At 53.0% G+C, this 20,651-nt stretch overlaps 6 protein-coding genes across 6 annotated transcripts; 1 reads left to right on the forward strand and 5 right to left on the reverse strand.

Moving 5' to 3' along the window:
• Positions 1 to 12: 12 nt before the first annotated feature.
• On the forward strand, positions 13 to 1,050 carry BDP55DRAFT_722902 (endoplasmic reticulum vesicle protein 25; the record flags this gene model as incomplete). The annotated part of the gene is made up of 4 exons (XM_060578662.1): positions 13 to 276; positions 403 to 529; positions 659 to 962; positions 1,032 to 1,050. The coding sequence occupies 4 exons, from the start codon at positions 13 to 15 to the stop codon at positions 1,048 to 1,050; spliced, it is 714 nt and encodes a 237-aa protein (XP_060436112.1).
• Positions 1,051 to 1,994: 944 nt separating this feature from the next.
• BDP55DRAFT_642655 (Mis12-Mtw1 protein family-domain-containing protein) lies at positions 1,995 to 4,089 on the reverse strand. The gene is made up of 4 exons (XM_060573468.1): positions 3,681 to 4,089; positions 2,823 to 3,626; positions 2,597 to 2,765; positions 1,995 to 2,542 (listed from the first exon to the last, which is right to left on the reverse strand). The coding sequence occupies exons 1-4, from the start codon at positions 3,769 to 3,771 to the stop codon at positions 2,107 to 2,109; spliced, it is 1,500 nt and encodes a 499-aa protein (XP_060436113.1). The 5' UTR covers positions 3,772 to 4,089; the 3' UTR covers positions 1,995 to 2,106.
• Positions 4,090 to 4,881: 792 nt separating this feature from the next.
• Positions 4,882 to 6,666, reverse strand: BDP55DRAFT_689458 (Aft1 HRA domain-containing protein; the record flags this gene model as incomplete). The annotated part of the gene is made up of 3 exons (XM_060576741.1): positions 4,882 to 5,200; positions 5,255 to 6,473; positions 6,582 to 6,666. The coding sequence occupies 3 exons, from the start codon at positions 6,664 to 6,666 to the stop codon at positions 4,882 to 4,884; spliced, it is 1,623 nt and encodes a 540-aa protein (XP_060436114.1).
• A 5,482-nt stretch (positions 6,667 to 12,148) lies between these two features.
• BDP55DRAFT_625948 (glutathione S-transferase) lies at positions 12,149 to 13,274 on the reverse strand (the record flags this gene model as incomplete). Its single annotated transcript, XM_060571559.1, has 2 exons — positions 12,149 to 13,084; positions 13,161 to 13,274. 2 exons carry the CDS (start codon positions 13,272 to 13,274, stop codon positions 12,149 to 12,151), a joined length of 1,050 nt encoding a protein of 349 aa, XP_060436115.1.
• A 1,042-nt stretch (positions 13,275 to 14,316) lies between these two features.
• Positions 14,317 to 16,403, reverse strand: BDP55DRAFT_689460 (cytochrome P450; the record flags this gene model as incomplete). The annotated part of the gene is made up of 6 exons (XM_060576742.1): positions 14,317 to 14,430; positions 14,560 to 15,118; positions 15,207 to 15,332; positions 15,411 to 15,757; positions 15,836 to 16,032; positions 16,184 to 16,403. 6 exons carry the CDS (start codon positions 16,401 to 16,403, stop codon positions 14,317 to 14,319), a joined length of 1,563 nt encoding a protein of 520 aa, XP_060436116.1.
• A 2,296-nt stretch (positions 16,404 to 18,699) lies between these two features.
• On the reverse strand, positions 18,700 to 19,902 carry BDP55DRAFT_128443 (uncharacterized protein). Its single transcript, XM_060565491.1, has 2 exons — positions 18,944 to 19,902; positions 18,700 to 18,736 (listed from the first exon to the last, which is right to left on the reverse strand). Exon 1 carries the CDS (start codon positions 19,792 to 19,794, stop codon positions 19,183 to 19,185), a length of 612 nt encoding a protein of 203 aa, XP_060436117.1. The 5' UTR covers positions 19,795 to 19,902; the 3' UTR covers positions 18,700 to 18,736; positions 18,944 to 19,182.
• Between the last annotated feature and the right edge of the window lie 749 nt (positions 19,903 to 20,651).

Below are 20,651 nucleotides of genomic sequence, written 5' to 3' on the forward strand. Positions count from 1 at the left end.
TACGAATTAGCCATGGCGCCGACAACATCATTGCTGCGCTACGTGTGCAGTCTCGTGCTTCTCGCCTGCTGCGCCCAGGCGCTGAGGTTCGATCTGCAGGCCACGAGCACCCACGAGGGCAAGAAGGAGCGATGCATCCGTAATTTCGTCGCTAGGGACACCTTGGTCGTCGTCACGGCCATTGTGGACGGTTCAAAGGGTGACGGCATGACCGTCAACATGCACGTATGTGGCCTCAACTGCTATGCCCCCTACGCCATTCTCCTCGATGTTTGGGTTAGATCTCGAAATAAAAGGACATTCTTCTGGAGATTCGAGTCGAAAGCAACAACGGAGAGGATTGGGGGAAAAGAGGCAAATTAGTCGCAACGGCAGTTTGGCTAATGATGAGTGATTCTCTAGATCAAGGACGCTGTTGGCAACGACTACGGAAAGCCCAAGGACATTGCAGGCGGCGAGAAGCGTGTCGTCTTCACCTCCCACGCAGACGCCGCATTTGACGTTTGTTTCGAAAACATCCTCTCTGGCTGTACGTCGCACTCAACCTACCCCTATAACTAAGCACATCGCCATGGCTTGAAACCAATAACCCTTTACCACGCTTCAGAAGAAAGGGGACAAAGAGCCATGATAGCTGACAAGAGTCGAAACTAAATAGCCGGCCGTAGCGGCGCAACGAGCCGCCACATTGAACTCGACATCGACATTGGCGCCGACGCAAAGGACTGGAACGCCATCCAGGCGACGGAGAAGCTCAAGCCCGTCGAGGCGGAGCTTAGGCGCATCGACGAGCTCGTCAGCGAGATCAACACCGAGATGGACTACCTGCGCGCCCGCGAGCACAAGCTGCGCGACACCAACGAGAGCACAAACACCCGCGTCAAGTGGTTCGGCATCGGCACGACGCTCATCCTCGTCGGTCTGTGGGGTTGGCAGATTATGTACCTGCGGGCATACTTTAGGTTTGTTGCTTTTCATCGAGTTCTCTGATTTCGAAAATTTGGAAAGCTAACCATGGCATACAACGATAGGTCCAAGCACCTGATTTAAATTGCATACATTGGTGAAGTGAAAACGGAGGTCAGCCTCAATGGCTTGACCAACAGCGTAAAGGAGTTACGGAAGACGAGAGATGTTGACAACGCCGCGGGAGCGGTGATGATGAGTTTCTCTGTGATGCCATCGGAAGCATCAAAAACCACCTCGGGGTTTTCGAGTGTGTATTAGTGTATGCATACATACGACGGTCACCATAAAAAGCCATGAATGATATAACGCAAATTACATTACAGCCGAATCTGCTTCTGACATGTTCCTAATCAATGACATGAAGCTGGCAAATATGGCATCTTGACGGGCACGCGGAGGTGGCTTGGATCGTGCACCCGTGCGTAGAGTAGCTACTAATGAAGGTAATAGAGGTATTGATAACAGGATCCTTGCGTGATTCTTCATCAAGATCGGAACGAGCCAAATTCTTCAATAACAATCCGACTGTATCTGCCGAGTTGTGGAGAACGGATCGGGGGTTCGTGCTAGTTGTACAGTAGCGATGCCGAAAAGCCGGGTCGCGTCACATGGCTACCATGTCTGACAATGAAATGAATAACAAAGAGAGATGTGCCCTCCATTGCGTATCTCTTAAAGATCCCCCAACCTCAACATTGGCCCTTTTTGGCCATGCACCGATTCAACACATTCAAGAACGGCATCATTACGGCAACGTACTACAGACGCGGGTAGCGAAAGAACATGTGGGTATTTGGCTAAATGAAAACTCCGTTCGAGATGCAGTCTGTACCTCAAAAAATCCATCCCCAAAAGCCCGCCTCCAGCGCCAATCCCATGCCAAGAAAAGCATCGAAAGAAGGGAACAAAACGTTTGTGCCTTCCAGCCTCCCCCAGAGATGACCCATCTCGGATGAACATCCCCCCAAGATAAACCTGAAGGGAAGAAAAATCAAAAGAGGAACGAACCTCCCCGCCCCCACCCCCCCCAACCACAACCACAATTTCATATCAGTCATTATACCCCTTCTCCAAGGTTCGTCATAAAGAAAAAAGAAGGAGAGAGAGCGGCGTTGCGTGTAATAAGAATCGTTTCCTTTATTCCCCGCCCTCTGGTAATATCCTCCCCAGGCTGCGGAGCACCTCCATAACGGGCATCTCCTTGGTGCCCGCCGTGGCCTTCTCCCTCACCTCCCGCTCCTTGAGCCGCGCGGCGCTGAGAGAGAGGACCTTATCCGCCTCTCGGCCCGCCGTGTCGACTCGTTGCGAGAGCTTGTGTATGCCGTCCGCGAGCTGGTCCACCTTAAATTCCAGCGTTGACTGCGTGTTTTGCAGACGGGCGAGCGCCTTGGCGCGGACGTTCTCAAACGAGGATGCCGGATCGGTGAGCCAGCTCAGCATCTCTGCCTCGTTTGGTTCCAGTATGGATGCATCTGCTGTTGCTGTTTGTGCTGTATCTGTTTCTGGGAAGAGTGGCGGGATCTCCGGACGCGTCTTGTTGAGCGCCAGCCATTTCTTCTTTTCTTGTTTTAATCTATAAATGATTAGTGCCCGCAGCCTCATGACTTTGGATGATCGAGATACATACCTTTTGACTTTTTGTTCCTGTTGCTCAATTTTCTCCTGGAGTTCTAGGTTCCGTGGGTTTGGAAGGTACACTATGGGCTTCTTTGGCCTCTCCTCTTCTCGACTGAACCAGTCTGAAAATTCCGACTTTGTGGAAAAGTCCTTCAAGAGCTGTTCCTGAATGTAGCGAGCTGGTGGGAGAAATGTCAGCCTAGGCACGGGTTCTTCCAGATTTGTACTTTACTCACCACCCAGAATAGTATTGGAATCTGTTTGGCCATGGGGCGGTTTTTGCAGCAAGGCCCGTTCACCACACCAGGTCAACAGCTGCTTCATCCGTCTTGGTTCCATCAGACCCTCCGACTCGATGTGCTTGTAAAACTCTGCAGAATCGACCTCTCGGTGGGGTATCGCGTTGTGCCCACTCTCAATCAGCGAACTTGCTCTCCGACCGCGCATTCCCGTGCTGCTCCGGCGATTGACTCCGCCCTTTTTCCTCATTTCCTTGTTGCGATTGATAACAGGCGTGTCGCTGACGGGAAGCGTGATTTTTGCAGACTCGACTGGTTCCTCCATGGCGGGTTGCGTCCGCCGCCTATTCGGCTCCAGCTCCCTCGGTGTCGCGCTGTGAACTTCATCGTGTGCTTCCTCCTCCTCCTCCTGTACTGGTTCCGGTGCTGGTTTCCTGGCCGGCTTTGCCTTCTGCGCTTTCCCAGTCGAACTGCGCGTGCTTCGGTTCGTCGTGCGCTTAGGCGCAAACAATTGCAGCTCGTCGTCTTCCGCCGGCTGTAAGCTCGCTGCTCGTCGCGTTCGCGGCTTTGATGATGTCGCCGCCTTTGGCGCTGCTACTGGTGATGCAGGCTCGGGCGCCTTTGTTGCCACCGAAGCGCGTCCTTTTGCTGGCCGTCCTCTTCCAGACTTTTTCGGTGGTAGTGGCGCCGGTTCAGACTCCGGTTCAGGTTCCGGCTCGGACTCCGCGTTCTTAACTCGTTTCGATTTCGATCCGCGCGTGAAGTGGAAGTCGCCATCCTGCTCGTCGTAAACCGATGAAGCTGCGCGTCGTTTTAGCATCTTCCCCGCCCTCTCCCCGCGCTCCTCCAACTCACCCGCAAGACGCTTGCTTTTCCTTCTCTCTGGCTGCTCGTTGCTCATGCTAATTACTTGCAACGGGTGACGGGTGCGGATGACGGTCGTCATGGATGGCGCGTCAAATGAAGCATGCGGTCGAGAGACGAAAGGTGGTGCTCGTAGTGGAAAACGGAAGGTTGCGCCTCGAGGCAATCGAAAAGCGCGTCAATCGGCGCGCGAGGAATCAAAGCCAGCCAAAAATTCGGTGCGGTTTTGCGTATTTCCAGTCTTGCCAGGAGTGTGGTGGGCGGGGTGCTGTCGTGGTTTTCGCGTTTCTATGCAGGTGTGATAGTCGGCGGCGCGAGGCACGGAGTTTGGGTGCGCCTCCTCTGCGATGTTGTTTACACGAGTGAGGGAGGATTTACCCGAGCTTTCGCGCTAGTCCTATTTGGGAACCCACTCTTGACCACTCACAACCCTGGAACATGACTGCCTCACTTACATCACTTCCATTGTTCCACTCACCGCTGTCGATAGATTGACCCGATGCCCTTTTACTCCGTATATTCACTCGCATCTCGGCTCGCTGCTCATCATGACCGCCCATTATTCAATGTCACAAGTGGCATAAAGTTGTGCATTATCTTCACTGGCAAGCGCAGTCAATCCAAGGATTCAAAAATTGGGCAAAATCTCATAAATTAAATGACCACGAGGCATTGCCGTTCATGCAGCTCTTGTTACCGTTGCTACAATAAATCAGATGAAATCAACCAGCCGGTGGAAGATGGCGTATTCCCATCGACCACCCTTCGACGCCTACACCCTTTCAAATGACGTGCCAACCCCTAAACTCCTTTTGATGTATATGCCCAGCATCTAGCCCTTCCAATGACGGACTGATACAATCGCAGCAAGCAAATGACGCCTGCCAAACTCCCTGCCTCCTCCTACCCAAGGTGTGCTGCCTCTGTTACTGGACAGCTTATCCTCGATTGATCCTTGCAGCCCGGTCGTAGCAACGAAGTGAAGATGTTGGGCGCAAGCACGTCGTATATAATGATGATACAGTTGAACCGAAAGATATGGCTAGGCCATAGAATGGAACAGCATGAAAGTCGTAATCCCGACGTCGCCAGAGGCTAGTCGAGAACCGCAACCTCAACGGGTTGCTCATTGATGGGTAGAATCCTCCAACTCCTCATCTTCGAAATGATTGTTGTACAAGGCTTCATCATCCTATGAAAATCGGCGTTGCACACCCTGACCTGCCGCCAGGACTTGCTGGTTGGGGATAGGAGCGGCCATACCATACGGGTTCATCTGAGGATTGAATGGCTCCATGGCTTGTTGCATGAAGGCACCGTGAAGGCCCTGCTGTTGGGTGACAGGACAGTCCTTGTGGGCCAGCAATAATGTCTTCAGGTTTACGACCTCCTCGCGCAGCTGCGTGATCTGAGCCGTGAGAGCGTCGTTCTCACTGCTGAACAGCTCCACCTTTGATTGGAGGTTAGCCAGCCACTGCTTCTTGCGCTGACGACACTTAAGGGCAGCAACTCTGCAACGAAGTTAGTGTCATCTTTGACTGCAATCTTCAGATGTTGGTGCTTACCTGTTACGTTCCAAGAAGTTCTTGCGTTTCTCCTCGTCAGTCATCTTCGACTTTCCGCCTTCACCGTTCTCATGCTTCATGTCATCGTCATCCGACTGACTATCATCTCCCATCATGTCCATAGGGGGAGCAGTGTTGTTCGGCTTCGACTTCTTAGCGGGCGGGCCCTTGGCCGGAGGCTCTTCAGCCTTTCTTCGGCCATTTGTAGAGGCGCCGCCAGTCGAGTTGCGCTTGCCCTTACCCCTGGCTGCGGGGCGGGCCTGCTCGCTATCATCCGACATAGCACTTCCGCCCTCGCTAACACCTCGTACTGATGATCCGGCACCAACAGATCCGGCACCGTTAGCACTCATTTGAGGTGACGTGTTTACGCCCTGAGTGGGTGGTGGAGGTGGGTGAGCCTGGGACTGTGCTTGCGTTGCCGCGAATCCGCCGTTGGGAGCACCGTTTCGGCCCTGGGCACCCTGAGCAAGCATAAACAGGCCGTTCGCTGCGTCGTTATCGTGCGGATCGAACTGCTTTGTCTCGGTCTTGACGGCAGGTGCGCCGTTTGGCATATCCTGCGGCTGCGAAGTCACGGCTGCCTGTTGCTGGTTGTGGTTTTGAGTCTGGTTCTGGGGTTGACTTTGGTTTTGGTTCTGGTTTTGATTTTGGGCCTGCGTGTCACGCTTTGCAGCAGCGCTTAATGCAGTACGATGGAAATCGATGGTGCTGGGCGTTGCACCACCACTAGCCAACTGAGCGTAGAGTTGCTGAGAGTTGGGGCTGGGGGCAGGGAACATGGAACCACTGCCACCAGGAGTCAAGCCAGTTCTCAACGAAGACTCGTTCGGGGTCGGGAAGCCGCCACGGAGATGATGCGTGTCGCTGAAGTAATCGCTGGTAGGACCTGATAACATGGCCGGGCTCAAAGGACCGGTCCGCAAAGAACCTCCTCCCCAGTTGAATGGAGTTGCACCGCTACCAGGGAGCAACGAAGATGGCGAGGTCAGAGCAGCAACTGATGGTAATTTCGTACCACCTGGTGTCTCTGGCGCGCCTCCGCCGAAAGACTGCTCAAAGGGATTGGGCTCCAGACTGAGAGAGGCGGCTCCGGCGCCGAAGTAATCGGGAGTATTTCCAGTAGTCTGTCCAGGTCGAGGGGGAGGACCAAGAGGTTTTGCGCCGTCAGCATCGGGCTTCAGACTCGGGTCGGGTTGCTTCACTTCCGGAATAGTATCTATCGTAAGGTGAGCGAGTGGACAACGACGACGATGGCGACAACAACGGCAACATCTTTCGGTGAAGGAGACGACGAGTAACACGATGAAGAGGGTGTCCGACTTACTTTGACGTGGGGGAGTGGCATTGTTGGACTGTTTGGGCGACTTCGTATCACCCCCGGTCGAGGCGCCGTTCGGTGAGGTCCCCATGATGACGACGATGATGTATTATATTTGGGGAAAGAACCGTTGTTGACGTTTGTGGGGTGGACGCCAAAGGCAAAAGGTGACAGTAGCAGGGTAAGGATGATGATGTAGGTATGGTAGTGTTGAAAAAGCCAGATGAGGTCAGAGGAGGAAGACACGCAGGAGAATAAGCTTAGAAAGATAGATAGATCTGGGTCGGAATCGATGCGTGAGATCGGGGGGGGGGGGGGCCAATCTGCTGCGCAGTATAGGAGGGACGGGCAAAGCAGCGTTGGCGACGGCAGCAAAAGGTTAGCCGTCAGAGGCAGCAGCTACGCTATTGCAGCGCTCCTCTGAATTGGAAGCGACACGGGAATGGAATAGCTTTCGACGATCGACGACGGTGGTGAGGGAAAAAGTTGTCTCTCTTTCTCTACGGCCGCCAGCAGGGGGGAAAAAAAAAAAAAGAGGTATTGCGTAGTTGTGGCCTCTTGTCTGGATGCGTACCCAGGGACGTGCTAAGATGGGGGTGCAGAACGAGTATCGTTGTGAGAGTAAGATGTCGGGGGAGAAAAACGGCAGACGTCACAGGTCAAGTATGACGTTGCGCGGTGGTCGATTTTAAAAAAAAAAAAAAAAAGGGCGAGGGCGCACGAAGGAAAAGAAAATGGGTGGGCGGCGGCGCACACTCTGACACCAAAACGCCCACGACCATGTCCATGTCCCCATCCACGCCCAGTGCCCACCCCTTCCAACAACGACCCCCCCGTCCTGGTTCAGTCACGACAGGCTTTCTGCCTTTCTGCTGCTTGATCTTGCGCGCTTCCTTCCACTTGGTATCCGTCCAGCAACTCCTGGCCTTTTTCTTCTTCTTCCCTCGTCCCCTTCTCTTCCTCCTTCCCCGTTCTGCGAGAAACGCTGGGGCTTTTTGTGGGGTGTTGTTTTGTCGCACTGTGCGCCGAATGCTCCGACGTCCAAGAACGGCTTACCAATGGAGAAATGGTCCCACCACACCAGTCTGACATTCCAGTTTAGCAAGGTACCTCGTCCTGGTCTTCGTACCTCTACGGAAGAAAAGATACGTACTCCGTAGTGCGCGTTCAACAATGGCGCGAGGTATAGGAATGGTAGGAACGAATGCTGCCTCGATTGCAACCGACATGAGGGCCCGGTCAACAACTCATCCTCGATCGAGTCCTGCTTCTCGGATTTCGCAAGCTCTCTCAAGGTGTCAAGCATTTAAATGGCTGTACATATGTTGTCACCCAACATAGGTACCTATCTACTGGGGACCTGACCACTAAACCTGACCTGTTGCAAGTGTAGAGCGACTCAAGACGTGTGCCTCTACCTACATCAGACTCCATCCCATCTTATCGCCTCAGGCGAATGACGGCAGACGACTCTGCCGAAGCCGCGCACCCTCTCGTTCGCATTCTCCATCTACGGACACATATTGCCTTTGAGTGGCCATTTTTTTCTCTCTCTCTCGTCTTCGCCTTATCTTGATTTATCAGCTGAAGGAAGATGTCAAGACGGCTGTTGCAATGCCTCGGACCAAAATCACCACCACCACCATCATATCTTGACTTGCTGTTGAGGTTTTCAGCCACCGTCATTGAAGCCGCTGAGATTCCCCTCCCGCCCGCGGCACGTAAATGTTTCTCTTCCACGCTGCAATCACCGTCCCGCCCTCTGCCAACGTCGAAGATGTCCGCACTGTACGATACGTGTGGAAAATCAGGCGGTCGTCCCCAACGCGGACGGCACGATTGCACACACTGTACGCGAGCTGACCAATCAGACTCTAGCTGGTCGACAGTGGTAGTCGCCGTTTAGGTGAAAATGCAAGGCCGGGGGGTGTGGTCCAAGTATTGTCCCCCCCCTTCAGTGTCGTAACGCAGCTGGCACCACCCAGCCAGTATCTGCAGCCAACGTTTGCTACTGTGGCTGCACGTCTCCATTTGGCGGTCCCCTCCCCCAAGTCTTCCGACCCCTGTATTGATTGCATCACTTTTCCTTCCTGTCGCAATCATGGGCCATGGCATCCTGTCCCTTTCTGCTCTTTTTTCCTTTTTTTTTTTTTTTTTTTTTTTTTTGCCTTTCCTCAGGCGCCGCGAAGGTGGAGCTTACGGGACTGACTTCACGACAATGAACAATCCACCTCTCATTCCTTCATAATCGCCCACCGAGCCACTCTCTTCTCTACGGCTACAATCATTCGCCCTCATCCACCCAACAGCAAGAAACATGCCAACGATGAACTTGACCGGGCCTTTCGCATCGCCATGCCATGCATCACACCTTTCGCGAGAGTCTAGAACAGTCAACGCCATCGGACCACCTGCCACCTATGCCCTGCTTGGTGTCTACAGGGTGCGGCTGCCGGTCTCCTGGAGGAATCTGGCCACAGGAAAATCGTTACGGTGAAGAGATCGACGTGCTCATTTCCTTTCCGAGCAAGAGCTTTCATCCTCCATCACGATCCCGCCAGTCTACCTGAACCGTACAGCCACTGTACAGACTACAGAAAAGCATCTACCGGTATGCTCGTCCACAGGATCGTTATCAACCCATCACTCCAAGTCGCTGCACTTCCGTGTCCTTGTACAACGACCAATTTTTGTGGATTTCTAAGCTGCAGTGACCTGAAGGTCCTGACCCAGATCTGCCGGTGGAAGTGAGGCACGACTGGCTACATCGACGGTCGGTTGTTGACGCGACTGGGAGACCGGAAGTGGCAAATTACGGTTCTCAATATCCAATAGGGTGTCGCAAAGAGCTGCAGCTTGGTCAGGGAGGCCCCGGTAGCCAGTCCCCGCTCTCCCCTACTCCACTGGAGCGTATCCGTACAACAAATTGCGTCACAACACTCGCACCAGACAGGCGATACCCTTTAGCCAGACACGCACGCGGAGACAACCTGGAATTGTTCACCCCGTTTCCTCGAGCTCCCAGTTTCCCCAACGCGCCAACGGCAAGGATTTATGCTGCTTCTCGCAATGGTTCGCTGATACTAGGTGATGCCGTTTTGACAAGCGAAGCTCTACGGATACCAACACTACAGGTCGCGATTCGCATCTCCATCAGTTGCGCCTGTCTGCTTCCAAACATTACGTCACGACATCAGGTTCATGTGGTCTGTTTTTAGCTTGAGACGGAAGACTGGCAAAGTTCTCGAAAACGGCACCAAATGCGCTCGATGGTCACAGCTTTGGCCAATGTCCGGGCTGCAATTGGGTCCGTACTGTCTCGATACTTTTCAGTTTCTGTATCGCATTGGTGGCGTCACTGGTCATGACGTAACTGTGTCGAGCCAGATGCTGACGAATAGAAAATCTGAGCCAAGCAAACGAGCCCAACGCTGTTTCCCACCCCCATCGTCGCCCCGGCACGGTCGGCGATGTGATCCTAAAGGTGTGGTACGGCTACGCGAGGTTCGACAGTGAACAAACCCAAATCGAAACGGCCTCTTGACTTATTCACAGTCATTCTTACAAGCAGTTTGTGTCGAAGACTGGCCTAATCGACGGTGCAGGTTGCAATCCAGACAAGAAGGGTCCGTAATTTGCGACAATGACGGAATTTCCAAAATTTTCTCTGATGTCCGGCGACCCACTGGATTGCTCCACGCAGACCGCTTGCTCCCGTTCTCTTCACGCGTGGTTTGGGGGGGGGATTCACTGTTCTTGCACTGGATGTCCAGGTGGGAGAAAGCGCCCGACCACCTCAGCGAACGGGAGTCTCAGGTCAGCAAACGGTACGTATCCCCGGAGCAGAACGACCTGTCCCGTCGGCTACCGTCTTATGACGCACTAGACCCGGAGAACATCCCTGCAACCTGCATGCCTCTGCTCCTCTCTCCCCCCACCATTTTCACATCGCACTGTGCTCAAACTTTGCACTTTCGTGAGCGCGTCGCGTCACACTGTACTCGCAGCCCTGTCCACTCGACCCCTTTGAGTCTTCGACGCATTATGGTACCCAGCTTGGCCTGGTATCTCGACGAAACTGATGCTGGTATAACAAAGTCGAAAGCTTCCCCAGGATTTGTTGACGGAGCGATGACGGCAGAAACCAGACTAGAGGATGGATGAGACGGCACATCTGCATAAGGCGCCTAGGTACTCCGTAGTCTGAAGCTGGGCTCGGCATCAATCTTGATATCGATCCGACTGCTCCACGCTCGATTTCCGTCTAGCGAAGTGCGAACCACAACGTCGCATGGGGAATTCGGGTCCAGAATCACAAACCCACGCCGTGCCTCGAATTAGAGACAACACGCTTGGCCATCGTGCCGTCTAGGCCCCATGTTCTCCGTCCGGCGGCGTCCGCTGCTCCATTCCACCGGGTCAGCGCCACAAGTGCCTTGTGTAAGCCTCAACTCGCTCTCCGGGTCCCTGGCGGAGGGTCTCGTCCGATGATCTGAGGGTGCAGAATCGTCGACACGCCTGTCTACGATGGAAACCTTTGACACAGACTCAGCTGGAGGGTTGTGCGCCTCTTAAACGGATCGACAAAATAGCTTTCCGGAACCTGAACATCAACATCTGGATATTGTGACACTGCGTATCATATTCTGAGTGTTCGCTTCACAACCCGTAAACACGAGTACCGGTATACATCTTTTCTTCCGAGTAGATCGAGCAAGACTTTACCTTGGGAGGAATGGAAGTCCCAAATAACGGGCCGTGTCGGCAGATGTTAGGTACCCTGTGATAGGCTATCGCGTCCAAAGAATCCCGGATCTTGCATCAAAATCTATATCGGCGTGCGCAGGAGCCGGACGTAGAGGCCTACGTCCCGCGGCTCGCTAGTAGTCGACTATGTCCTTCCGCCAAGCCTAGCCCGGAAGCTCGTGTGAGCATATCGAGATTGACATTGGATCTCTAGCCGTTGCCGACTACTCCACCTACATTGCTTGAGCAGTGGCAACAAATGTTCAGCAACCTCAGTTGTGGGAGCCGGTGCGCGTTAGGGTGAAACTCAGCTTGCCCTTTCCGGCCTATGTATACACATCAGCACGCGGTTTTTGAGAAAGGCCGGAAACAGTTTTCTCGGTGCGTGAGGACGATGGGAAAGTCGTACGAACGGCCATTGTTTGGGGCCTAACTATTCAGCATGTCTAATTCAAAAACATCTCAGCTCGTCGCTAGATGCGCGGCTGACATGTTTGGGGCTGCAGATGTTGATCACATTCCTCCCACTCTGATAAGGCCTGATGATGCTACAGATTCTCGATGGGTGGTTTATCAGTGATGTAGCGCGGGCGTTTTTTGCACGTTTCCCACCTGCGCCGTAAAGTGTCACGCCGAGCCCGGTAGTCCTTGATTCCTCTCTCCGGTACAGGCACTCTGGAATGAGGACGCTTCCCGGCCGGAGGATCCAATCCCACATGCCCCCTTTCCGACAAACGGCCACCCGGCAGAATGACGAAGTCGCAAATCCCTTCGGGCCGTGGTCGCTTGCGGAAAAAAAAGAAAAAAAAAAAGAAGCAAGAGAGAAATCACAGCTTCGCGGCCGCCCCAGTGCGCGCGTTATACCTCTCCAGCTTCTCCACCCGGAACCCGTGTCTCGGCGCGTGAACCCTCGCAGACCCCTTGGGCCCCGTGATCTCGAACACGACCTCCTCCCCGTCAAGGCTCAGCAGCTTCCCCGTGTCTTTGTGCGAGGCGCCCGTGTCGGCGGGCCAGACAATCACCTCGTCGCCCGCCTTGAGACCCTGCGCGATCACGAGCAAGTCCTTTGCGTCGACACCTCCTCTTGTGGTAAGTTCGTTATATGGTGACGAGAGGACAATCTCCGCCGCCTCGTCGCCCGATACCGTCTGGACTTTTCCGGCTGCCTTTCTCGCTTCCGACGTCGTCTTTTGGAACCGCTCGATCCAGGCAAAGACTTTGGGGAACTGCTCTTTGGAAATGTGATCCGCTGGCAGCGCGCCGGGGAGGGAGGCTAACCAGAGCGGCAGCCACACCGCTTCGATATCCGCCAGCGAGGGACTTTCCGTGCCGGAAATCCAGTCCCGCCCGTCGGCGAGCAGCGTCGTCTCCAACAGCTCCACTGTGCGACGGATCTCATTGACGGCGTTGGGCCGCCCGCGCTCCATTGTCTCGGTGGAGAGGGTCCCGCCGACAAAGTCGGAGCGATCTTTGATCCAGGTGCGTTTGGGGTCTTTGAGCATGGGTAGGTTGGTGGGGATGACGTTCATTGCGTTGGAGAAGACGGAGTCGATGATGAGGGCTTCGAGGAGGCGCTGTACGGCTGCGTGGTCTGGGTTTGTGGCGCCGAGGCGAGGCCGCGAGGATGGGTAGAGCTGTTCCAGCTTGCGGAGCATGAGGCGCGTGTCGAGGTAGATGTCGCGGCCGATGGCGAGGATGGGGATGCGGCGGTAGCTGAGACCTAGTTTTGATACGTCTGGGCGGGGGAGGACTGGTGGTTGCATCTAGGGTGGTGTTGTTGTTAGTGTTTTGTTAAAACAGGGAGATGGTGGTTGTGAGAATTTTGTAAGGCTTACTTACACACTGGACGTAGGGAATGCCTCTGAGAGCTAGATACCACACGATCCGTTTTGCGTATGGCGAGGCGGAGTAGTGGTATAGCACAATCTTCTTTTCCTCGTCGGATGAAGCCATTATTTCGGTTTAGGTATTACGGCTGGAGTGATTGGGAATGAGAGGAAGTGAGATGAAGTAACTGAGCATGCGGTAAGAAAAGGCTGAGCTTCTCTTTATCTTTGGACGAGCAGTATGAAATTGAAATGAGATGAAATGAGATGAAATGAGATGAAATCGACTGTTGATGAATGTTGAAGATCCAAAAGATCAATGACGTTGAAAGAGACTGGTGGGAAACGTCGAAACAATCGGGAGAGATATTCGAGATGCCGAGGCACAAACGCGACCTGGCGTTCCCCAGTTGAAAGCTAACGTGGAGCATGCGGGGTTAATGGGGGCGAGGAAAGTGGTCCATGGGAGTGTTTTGTGGGGTTGTTCACCATGGTGAGCTAGCCAATTGGGTGTTATACTTCTGACCTGTTTTATCCATTGAACCTGGTAATTCGTGGTGTTTTCTTCTTGAAATCCTCGCGTAGGAAAAAAAATTAAGTCCGTACTGTGAGTCTTGAATCGATGGTATAGTATATCTCTTGGGATGGAGTTCTGATGCCATTGTGAAGGATGCGTCGTGGAACGAGCCATGGGGGGGCTACTTACCTGTTGGCAGGTAAGACTTCTTACGCAAACACACCAGCTTTTGAACTGCTCTAGCAATTTATCTGGTGCCATGGTAGTTTCTGCGCCAGTAAAAATAATTCAAACAATCCAAGGCGACAGGTAGCCGTAGACGACTTCATGGTGCTGTTCAATCATAAATACTACAGCATACTTGCATTTGTTCTTTTCCTCCCGTTACACCCTTAAACTGTCATGAGTCATACAATACAACACTTGAAAAGATATTCAGAGTCCCACAAATTCGGCCGGGAATCGAAGCTCAAGGTCTGTAGAGAAGTTACCAACATTCAACACTATTGGTTCTAACACTTTGAATGAGCCGGCTACTTTCTCAAGGAGACTCGAGTACTCTGTCTGATTTCAACTTGAATACAGAAACCATTGGAAATACTGCCGACCCAGCCGCGTTCACTATCCCACACACGCTGCGGAAATCCATGGACTACACTCTCCGCCGGGCCCTGATCCAATATTCGGACTGCGCGTGAATACCGCAATTGAACGTCTTCCACGGATTCAACGGGTCGCAGATGGTAAGCTCGAATCGCAAAAGGAGCTACATTATCACACATCAGAATGTTTCCCGGGTCTTCATCTTCACCACAAGCCAGTCATAAGGGGAAAAGGAGAGAGAGAGAGAGAGAGAGAGAGAGAGGGCAGGTGGAAAAGACACAACAAAACTCACCTCGAAAAATACCTTATTCAACTCCATCAACGCAACCGGCCGTCCGAGGCACTGATACCGCCCATAGCTAAACACCAACTCAATCGTCGCCTCCATCTCATGCAACCTCTTCCCTGAATCCGAATCCACGCTGCCGCCAGGACCGTCACGGTCACCCTCCTCCGCAAGCCATCTCTCCGGCCTAAACTCGTCCGCATCATGGCCGAAGACGTCTTGTCGACGAAACATAGCCCACGCAGACCACCCGATGCGCGTTCCTCCCGGAATAAAGGCGCCGTTCCACGTGTCGCCCTCCGGTGGCGCCTGCTTGGCCATCAAACCCGCCACGGGCGGGAAGACGCGCAGCCCTTCCTTGATGACGGCTTGGAGGTACGGTAGATTGCGGGCTTCCGCGTCGGTGATGATGGGACGGTTACGGGTAGCTCTTTCAGTGGTGTGCACATCTGCGGTGGAGGCAGAGAGGATCTCTGCTAAAAGTTTGTTGTGGACGCGGGGGTTCGTGAGGATATAGAGGAGCGTTGCGCGGATTGCTGTTGCTGTCGTATCGGAGCCGGCGATGCTTTTAACAATGAATAAGTCTTGGGCTTTTTTCTTTTTTTCTAATTTCATCTTGACTAAAACAGAGGGGGCGCAGGTGTAGAACTTACATCTGGAGCAGGATCTCGGATTCCGCCTCTTCTTGCGTGAGGCCGTGGGCGACAAAGGAACCCAGCATATCTCTCTGAACCTTTCCATCGGAGCCAAATCGCTCGGCGGAGAACCTTTTAGCTATTCTAGTACCAAAAATATCAGCAAGGAGTATCCTTCAAAGCATTGCTCAATAGCAAAACGGGAGAAGGCCAATCTCTTACTCCATCACCTTGCCGAAACCCAGCGGATCCTTCTCCGTGGGCAACATCGACCTAAGAAAAGGGTATCGAAACAACCTGATGACCCAGGGCAATACAGTCATAGCCATGAAGACGGGAAGATTCTCCTCCGTCGTCTTAATGTACTCGTACATGTCCGAATCAGACCCCACAAACCCAAACGGCTCCCCGAACGCGAGATCCGATATGACGTCCAGCGTGAAGAACTGCGCCTTTCGTCCGAAATCGAATGGTTTCCCGGCATCGATGTAGCTGTCGATGAGCTTGATCAGCCGGAGGAGGTTCCCGTCAATCTTCTTCTCAAAGGCTTGGACCTCGCGGCCAGAGTACTACAGAGAACCTCTTCGTCAGCCTTTCCCATAATATTCCACAATGAAGTTACCGATTGATGACCTGATAAAACTCACACCGGCGGCCATTTTTGACCGTAGCTGGGTATGCTCATCCTCATCTCTGCACGAGAGGACATTATCCCTGGACGGGTTGAAGCGCATGCCGTCGTACCAATCTGAGCGCCGGTACGCGCTCCGCACGCCGAGCATGCGCCTCATGAGCGCAGGATCGTCGTTGAGGAGGTCATCAGGGCCGATGCGCGCGAGGGAGCCTGCGGCACATCAGGGTTCGTCAGTCCCTGCGTCTTTTGCGTCTACGCTTTCCATTCTTGAATTTAACCATCACTCATCCGGAAACCAGTCCCTTCTCGGACGGGAGTCGGCGGCAACGTCCTTGGGTATGAAAAGAAGAAAGGTACTCACCATATTTCTTGGTCACCTTGTAGAACTCGAGGTCACCCCGAGATCCAGTGACGGTCTTGAGGAGCCATAGCTTCGACACAGCTGCCAGGGGTGGACCTTTAAAGTGCCGGAGGCGGCGGTATTGTCTCGCTGTCCCGAAGACTCGAAATAGTACAAAGATCGCAAAGACAGTAGCTAGTGTGGTGCAGATAGGATGCCGACCCCATTGATTATAGAACATATGAGTGAATGGAGGACCTCCAGATACATCTGAGCCCATGCTGAAGATTGAAATGGATAGTTTCTATGGCAAAGTCTCTTATGACTGATTGTAACGTATTCAAGTGTTTAAGACTGCTAATTCGAAGAAAATTGCTAAGTCACAGTTTTCCAAAGGTTGCAAAAACCAATCACTTGGCATTGTTCGTTGGTTCTGACATCAAACTACTGGGCAATATCCTCCCCACTGAAGCGGCGGGGCAGAGCATATCGCGCCTATGACTGGACCAGGTAGTTTGGAAAAAAACCACTTGCTCCCCTGTTCGGGGGAACCTTGTAATCATTTCCAAGGCTTGAGAAAAGCAATACGTGGTGCAGTCGTGATATGGGTGCGGAGAACCCCCCGACCACATAACCGAAAGGTTTCGAATCTACCATGTTTCCCCCGAGAACGTGCATATGCTGCCGTATGGTCATTCGAGCTGTTCATTTGGCTTGAAAAATGAATCTTTAATGCACCACTTCCTTAGGTCTGACATGCTTGGGCAGTTCGTGGTACCTCGTTTTACCACCTTTGGCTTCACACACGGATAGCGGGGTCCGTGGCAAAAACGACTTACTTCAACGCCTTGACATTCAGATATAATTTGAGAGAATCCGAAGGGGGTATATACACATTGAACAGCGAGATCTGATGCGGTCTTGGCCAGGCAAGGCCTCAGCAATCAAACTCAGTGCCTTGAAGCTTTGAGAGAGGGTAGATTTCTCTGCAACCGAGGCACGTCGTCACTCAATTCAAGCGTTTCTTAAGATTGAAGGCTCCTAACACTGCTACAAGGCAAGCCATAGTATGCGCCCCATCGCTGAAGAAGTTGTTCATGAAAGCTTTACCGGAGCTAAATTCAGTTATTCACACTTTACATCCTATTACTCGAGATGTAAAGTCGCGTTCATCTCGACCCAAACAAGGACACAAGCAGATTTGAATCCGCTTGAATATTGCCAAAGAAGTACGGTGGTTTTCACATGATAAGGTAATGAGTACTATGTCATATAAGAAGAGGGATATCTATAGGGGTAGGTACACGTTTGAAAGAAAAAGGGAAGAGAGAACCCCGAATATACAGACTAATTACGTTATTATGAGCGAGTTACTCATCAACCGGACTCAATCTGAACATCAGACACAGGCCACTATTTCTTGATGTGCAGCCCCAGAGAACGTTCCCGCCCGGCCGCCACGAAAGCGGCTTCACAGACGGAACGGCCCCACAAGGCACCCCGAGCTAGACGGACGGCACGCATTTCATGACGCTAATATTCGGACTTTGCAAGGTACAAGTTTCAGCAATCTGTAGGATGATTCGAGGGCTATTGGTCCCTCAAGACGACAAGTGCAAATTCAAAGGCAACGTGGTTGCGTGGCTCCCACTCAACAAGTTGGCCCGGGAGCATCCCAGCAGCTCCCGGGTAGGGTGACCGGCCGCCCCGCCAGCCCATCATCTCACTTTTCCATCCCAACTCTTGACTGCAGCCGGGTGTTGCGTCTCATTCTTCCCCTCCCCCTTCCCCGAAACCTTGTGCGGGCATACCGACCGTGACTTTGACGAATCGGAAACCCATACTAGACATCCCCGGGTCGTCCCAAGTTTCTCGGTAGATCGTGCTTCAACTGCGATCAAACCTGGGGTGTTACTTTGACGCTGTCCAAGCTGCATCCGTCGACGGGTAGGACCTCTCGTTGGCGACGACTTTCAACCTTTTCTCACCGAGGCCTTTCTTACCATGCGCACACGGCCTGGTCCCGGTATTGAGGAGCTGGGCAAAGATTGTGTTTGGTTTGGGAATACCACGAGCGGCGGATTGGTGTTTTGAGACCACAACAAATGCATGTACGGCTCTCAACAAACCGGCCTTTCAACATAACCTCCGGCAAATTTAACGGGCGAGTCAAGGTATGAAAACAGCGCGGGCTTACTGCAGTTCATTGGCTCATGGTCGAGTTTCATTGGCGGCAATCGCTGCCCTCAATACATGTTAAACTGAGAGCATTATGGAGATACTTTTGTGTGGTAGCGTCGCAGAACGGCGAGACATTCCCAGGAGATACCTCGTTTGCGACATGGAATTCTGCAAAGGCGGAATGCGCCCTAGGAAGCTTCTCGGGCCTCATATTGAGACCACCACTTGGCTATAGCTTCGCGTCGATCTGAGATGAACACAAGACATCGAGCAGGTTGCTAGCTCTGACAGCAACAAGCAAGGCAGAAGTGAGCTCACGGATTTACTGCATACCAGAGATGGTCTGGCCCTGACGAAGGGTTTCTGACGCAATATTGGCGGTAAGATGAAGAGCTGAAATTATACGTCCCAGGTGAGACAATGCTGTAAGGCGGGGTCGAATGAGGAGCCGGGGCGCGGCGCCGTATGCTTGGTGGAAACGCGGGGAACGGGAGTCTAAAGTACGGGCGTTAGCTACCCGTAGCGGACAGCTGAAATATCAATGTTTGATGACGAGCAAACACAAACCAAAGGTTACGGAGGCGCCAATCATACACTAACATATCTGTGCACACCGCTTTTGGAAGCAAGTCTTGTGTCCGAGGGTAGCCTGGCAGCGTCGGATGGGCACTGAGCCGCGACCACAGCAGACACTGTCGGCCAGTCAGTTACCAGAGACCGAGGCGTAGCTGCACACCGCAACTCGGTATGACAACCAAGAGTTCCTAGTGGTCAGGTAAGCTGCATTGGGGACCGGTAAGATGCAACAGGAGTGTGGTGAGCATTTCGTACTCTGGACGTCAATCCCCCATCCGTGCGTATAATAGCGGAAGCTTGGGCCGAGGCCGGCAGGCTAAAACAGACCATTCGCATGGAAGCGCGTAGACACCTGGTAGCACAAACACGCTGGACGAGTAGAGACGGTCGAGGTTAACACCCTTGTTGCGACGGCTTGAGTTCCCCGAGGGAGGTGGCGGCAGGACGATAGTCCAGCCATGATGACTGGCATGGGAAGTGAAATGAGGTCTTGATGAATGGCGGCCTCTGTTCAAGGGTAAGCGGCGCCATGACGCTAATGGCCTTGAATTTGTCCGTCCAGATCGGAGGACGGCGATGGGTGTGCATGTTTTGGGGCACAATAGAAACGCCGCGAAGGTGTGGGAAATTCTTTTGACAGCTGGAGCCTGGAGGCAACGTGGCAGAAGGAAGTGAGGTTGGACCAGAGACTTTTGGGGGCCGTGAGTCAGGAGACAAGCCGTAAGTCGAGGCGAAGGGGGGATATTTACGTCGTTTGCGGGAAGTTGGGAAGCCTGATACGAGTTGATTGCACTACGCGGGCTTGCTGACAATTCGCAGCATTGTTGATGAGGCTGCAGGAGACGTGTAAGTGGTAGGACGCCACGCCCTACCATATCGTGATTATCGATACGTCTTCTCTTTAGTCTGCGTCTGCGTGTCTGCGTGCCACGAAGTATTCGTACTTGTACTTGGAGTAGCTACGTTGGCCTCCATGCCCCCTGTCTCGCAAGATGAAGAGTCCAAAACGAGTGTCGCGTTGGGGGTCACCCAAGGGTGCCGTCGCAGGACGGGAAGGTGAGGTGTGTAGAATGTAGCACGTCGTTTCCAGGCCTAGTCCGCCGTCCACCTCGTGGCCGAAATGTGTTTGGGGGAACGAGATGGTGTGAAGCTGCCGTGTGCTGTGTGTGTTGTGCACTTTGTAGGGGGAAACCTGAACCTGGAAGTACCTTGACCGTGGCTCCGTCCCCGAGAGTTTGGGGAATGCAAGAAGTTGGGGGTTTTCTTACTTTTGGCGGGCTTCTCCGCAAAATGCAAGAGAGACTCCACATTCCCCTTATGTACCTGATAAGTGGAGTCTGATTGTTTATGTACGTAGTACCGGTAGGTGCCTAGGTCCACCGCAAGGAAAGAGGTCCTTTACAGAGAAAAAAATTCAATAAAAATGAGAAAATGCTCTGTGCCTCTCGATCCCATTCCCCCAACGCCCAACGAGATCACCTCAAAAAGAACGGACGAGAAAAGCCCGCGTAAAGAGGCATGGCGATCCGGCGCACGAACCGAATTTCAGATAAAAAGCAGATTGTACTGTAGGTATTGCCCCGTGGACCAAAAAAGACACATGGCCTTGCCATCCCCGTCTCCCCGTCGGCAAGCATTACCTTACCTCTAGGAATAAGGGCCGACTTTGTGACAATTGGAGGAGTTTCTCTTGTATCCCGTTCCCTTCTGCAATCAGATAGGGTGGGCTGAA

This window comes from Colletotrichum godetiae (genome assembly GCF_030913485.1).
Source record: "Colletotrichum godetiae strain CBS 193.32 chromosome Unknown BDP55scaffold_2, whole genome shotgun sequence".
Classification (NCBI taxonomy): Eukaryota; Fungi; Ascomycota; class Sordariomycetes; order Glomerellales; family Glomerellaceae; genus Colletotrichum; species Colletotrichum godetiae.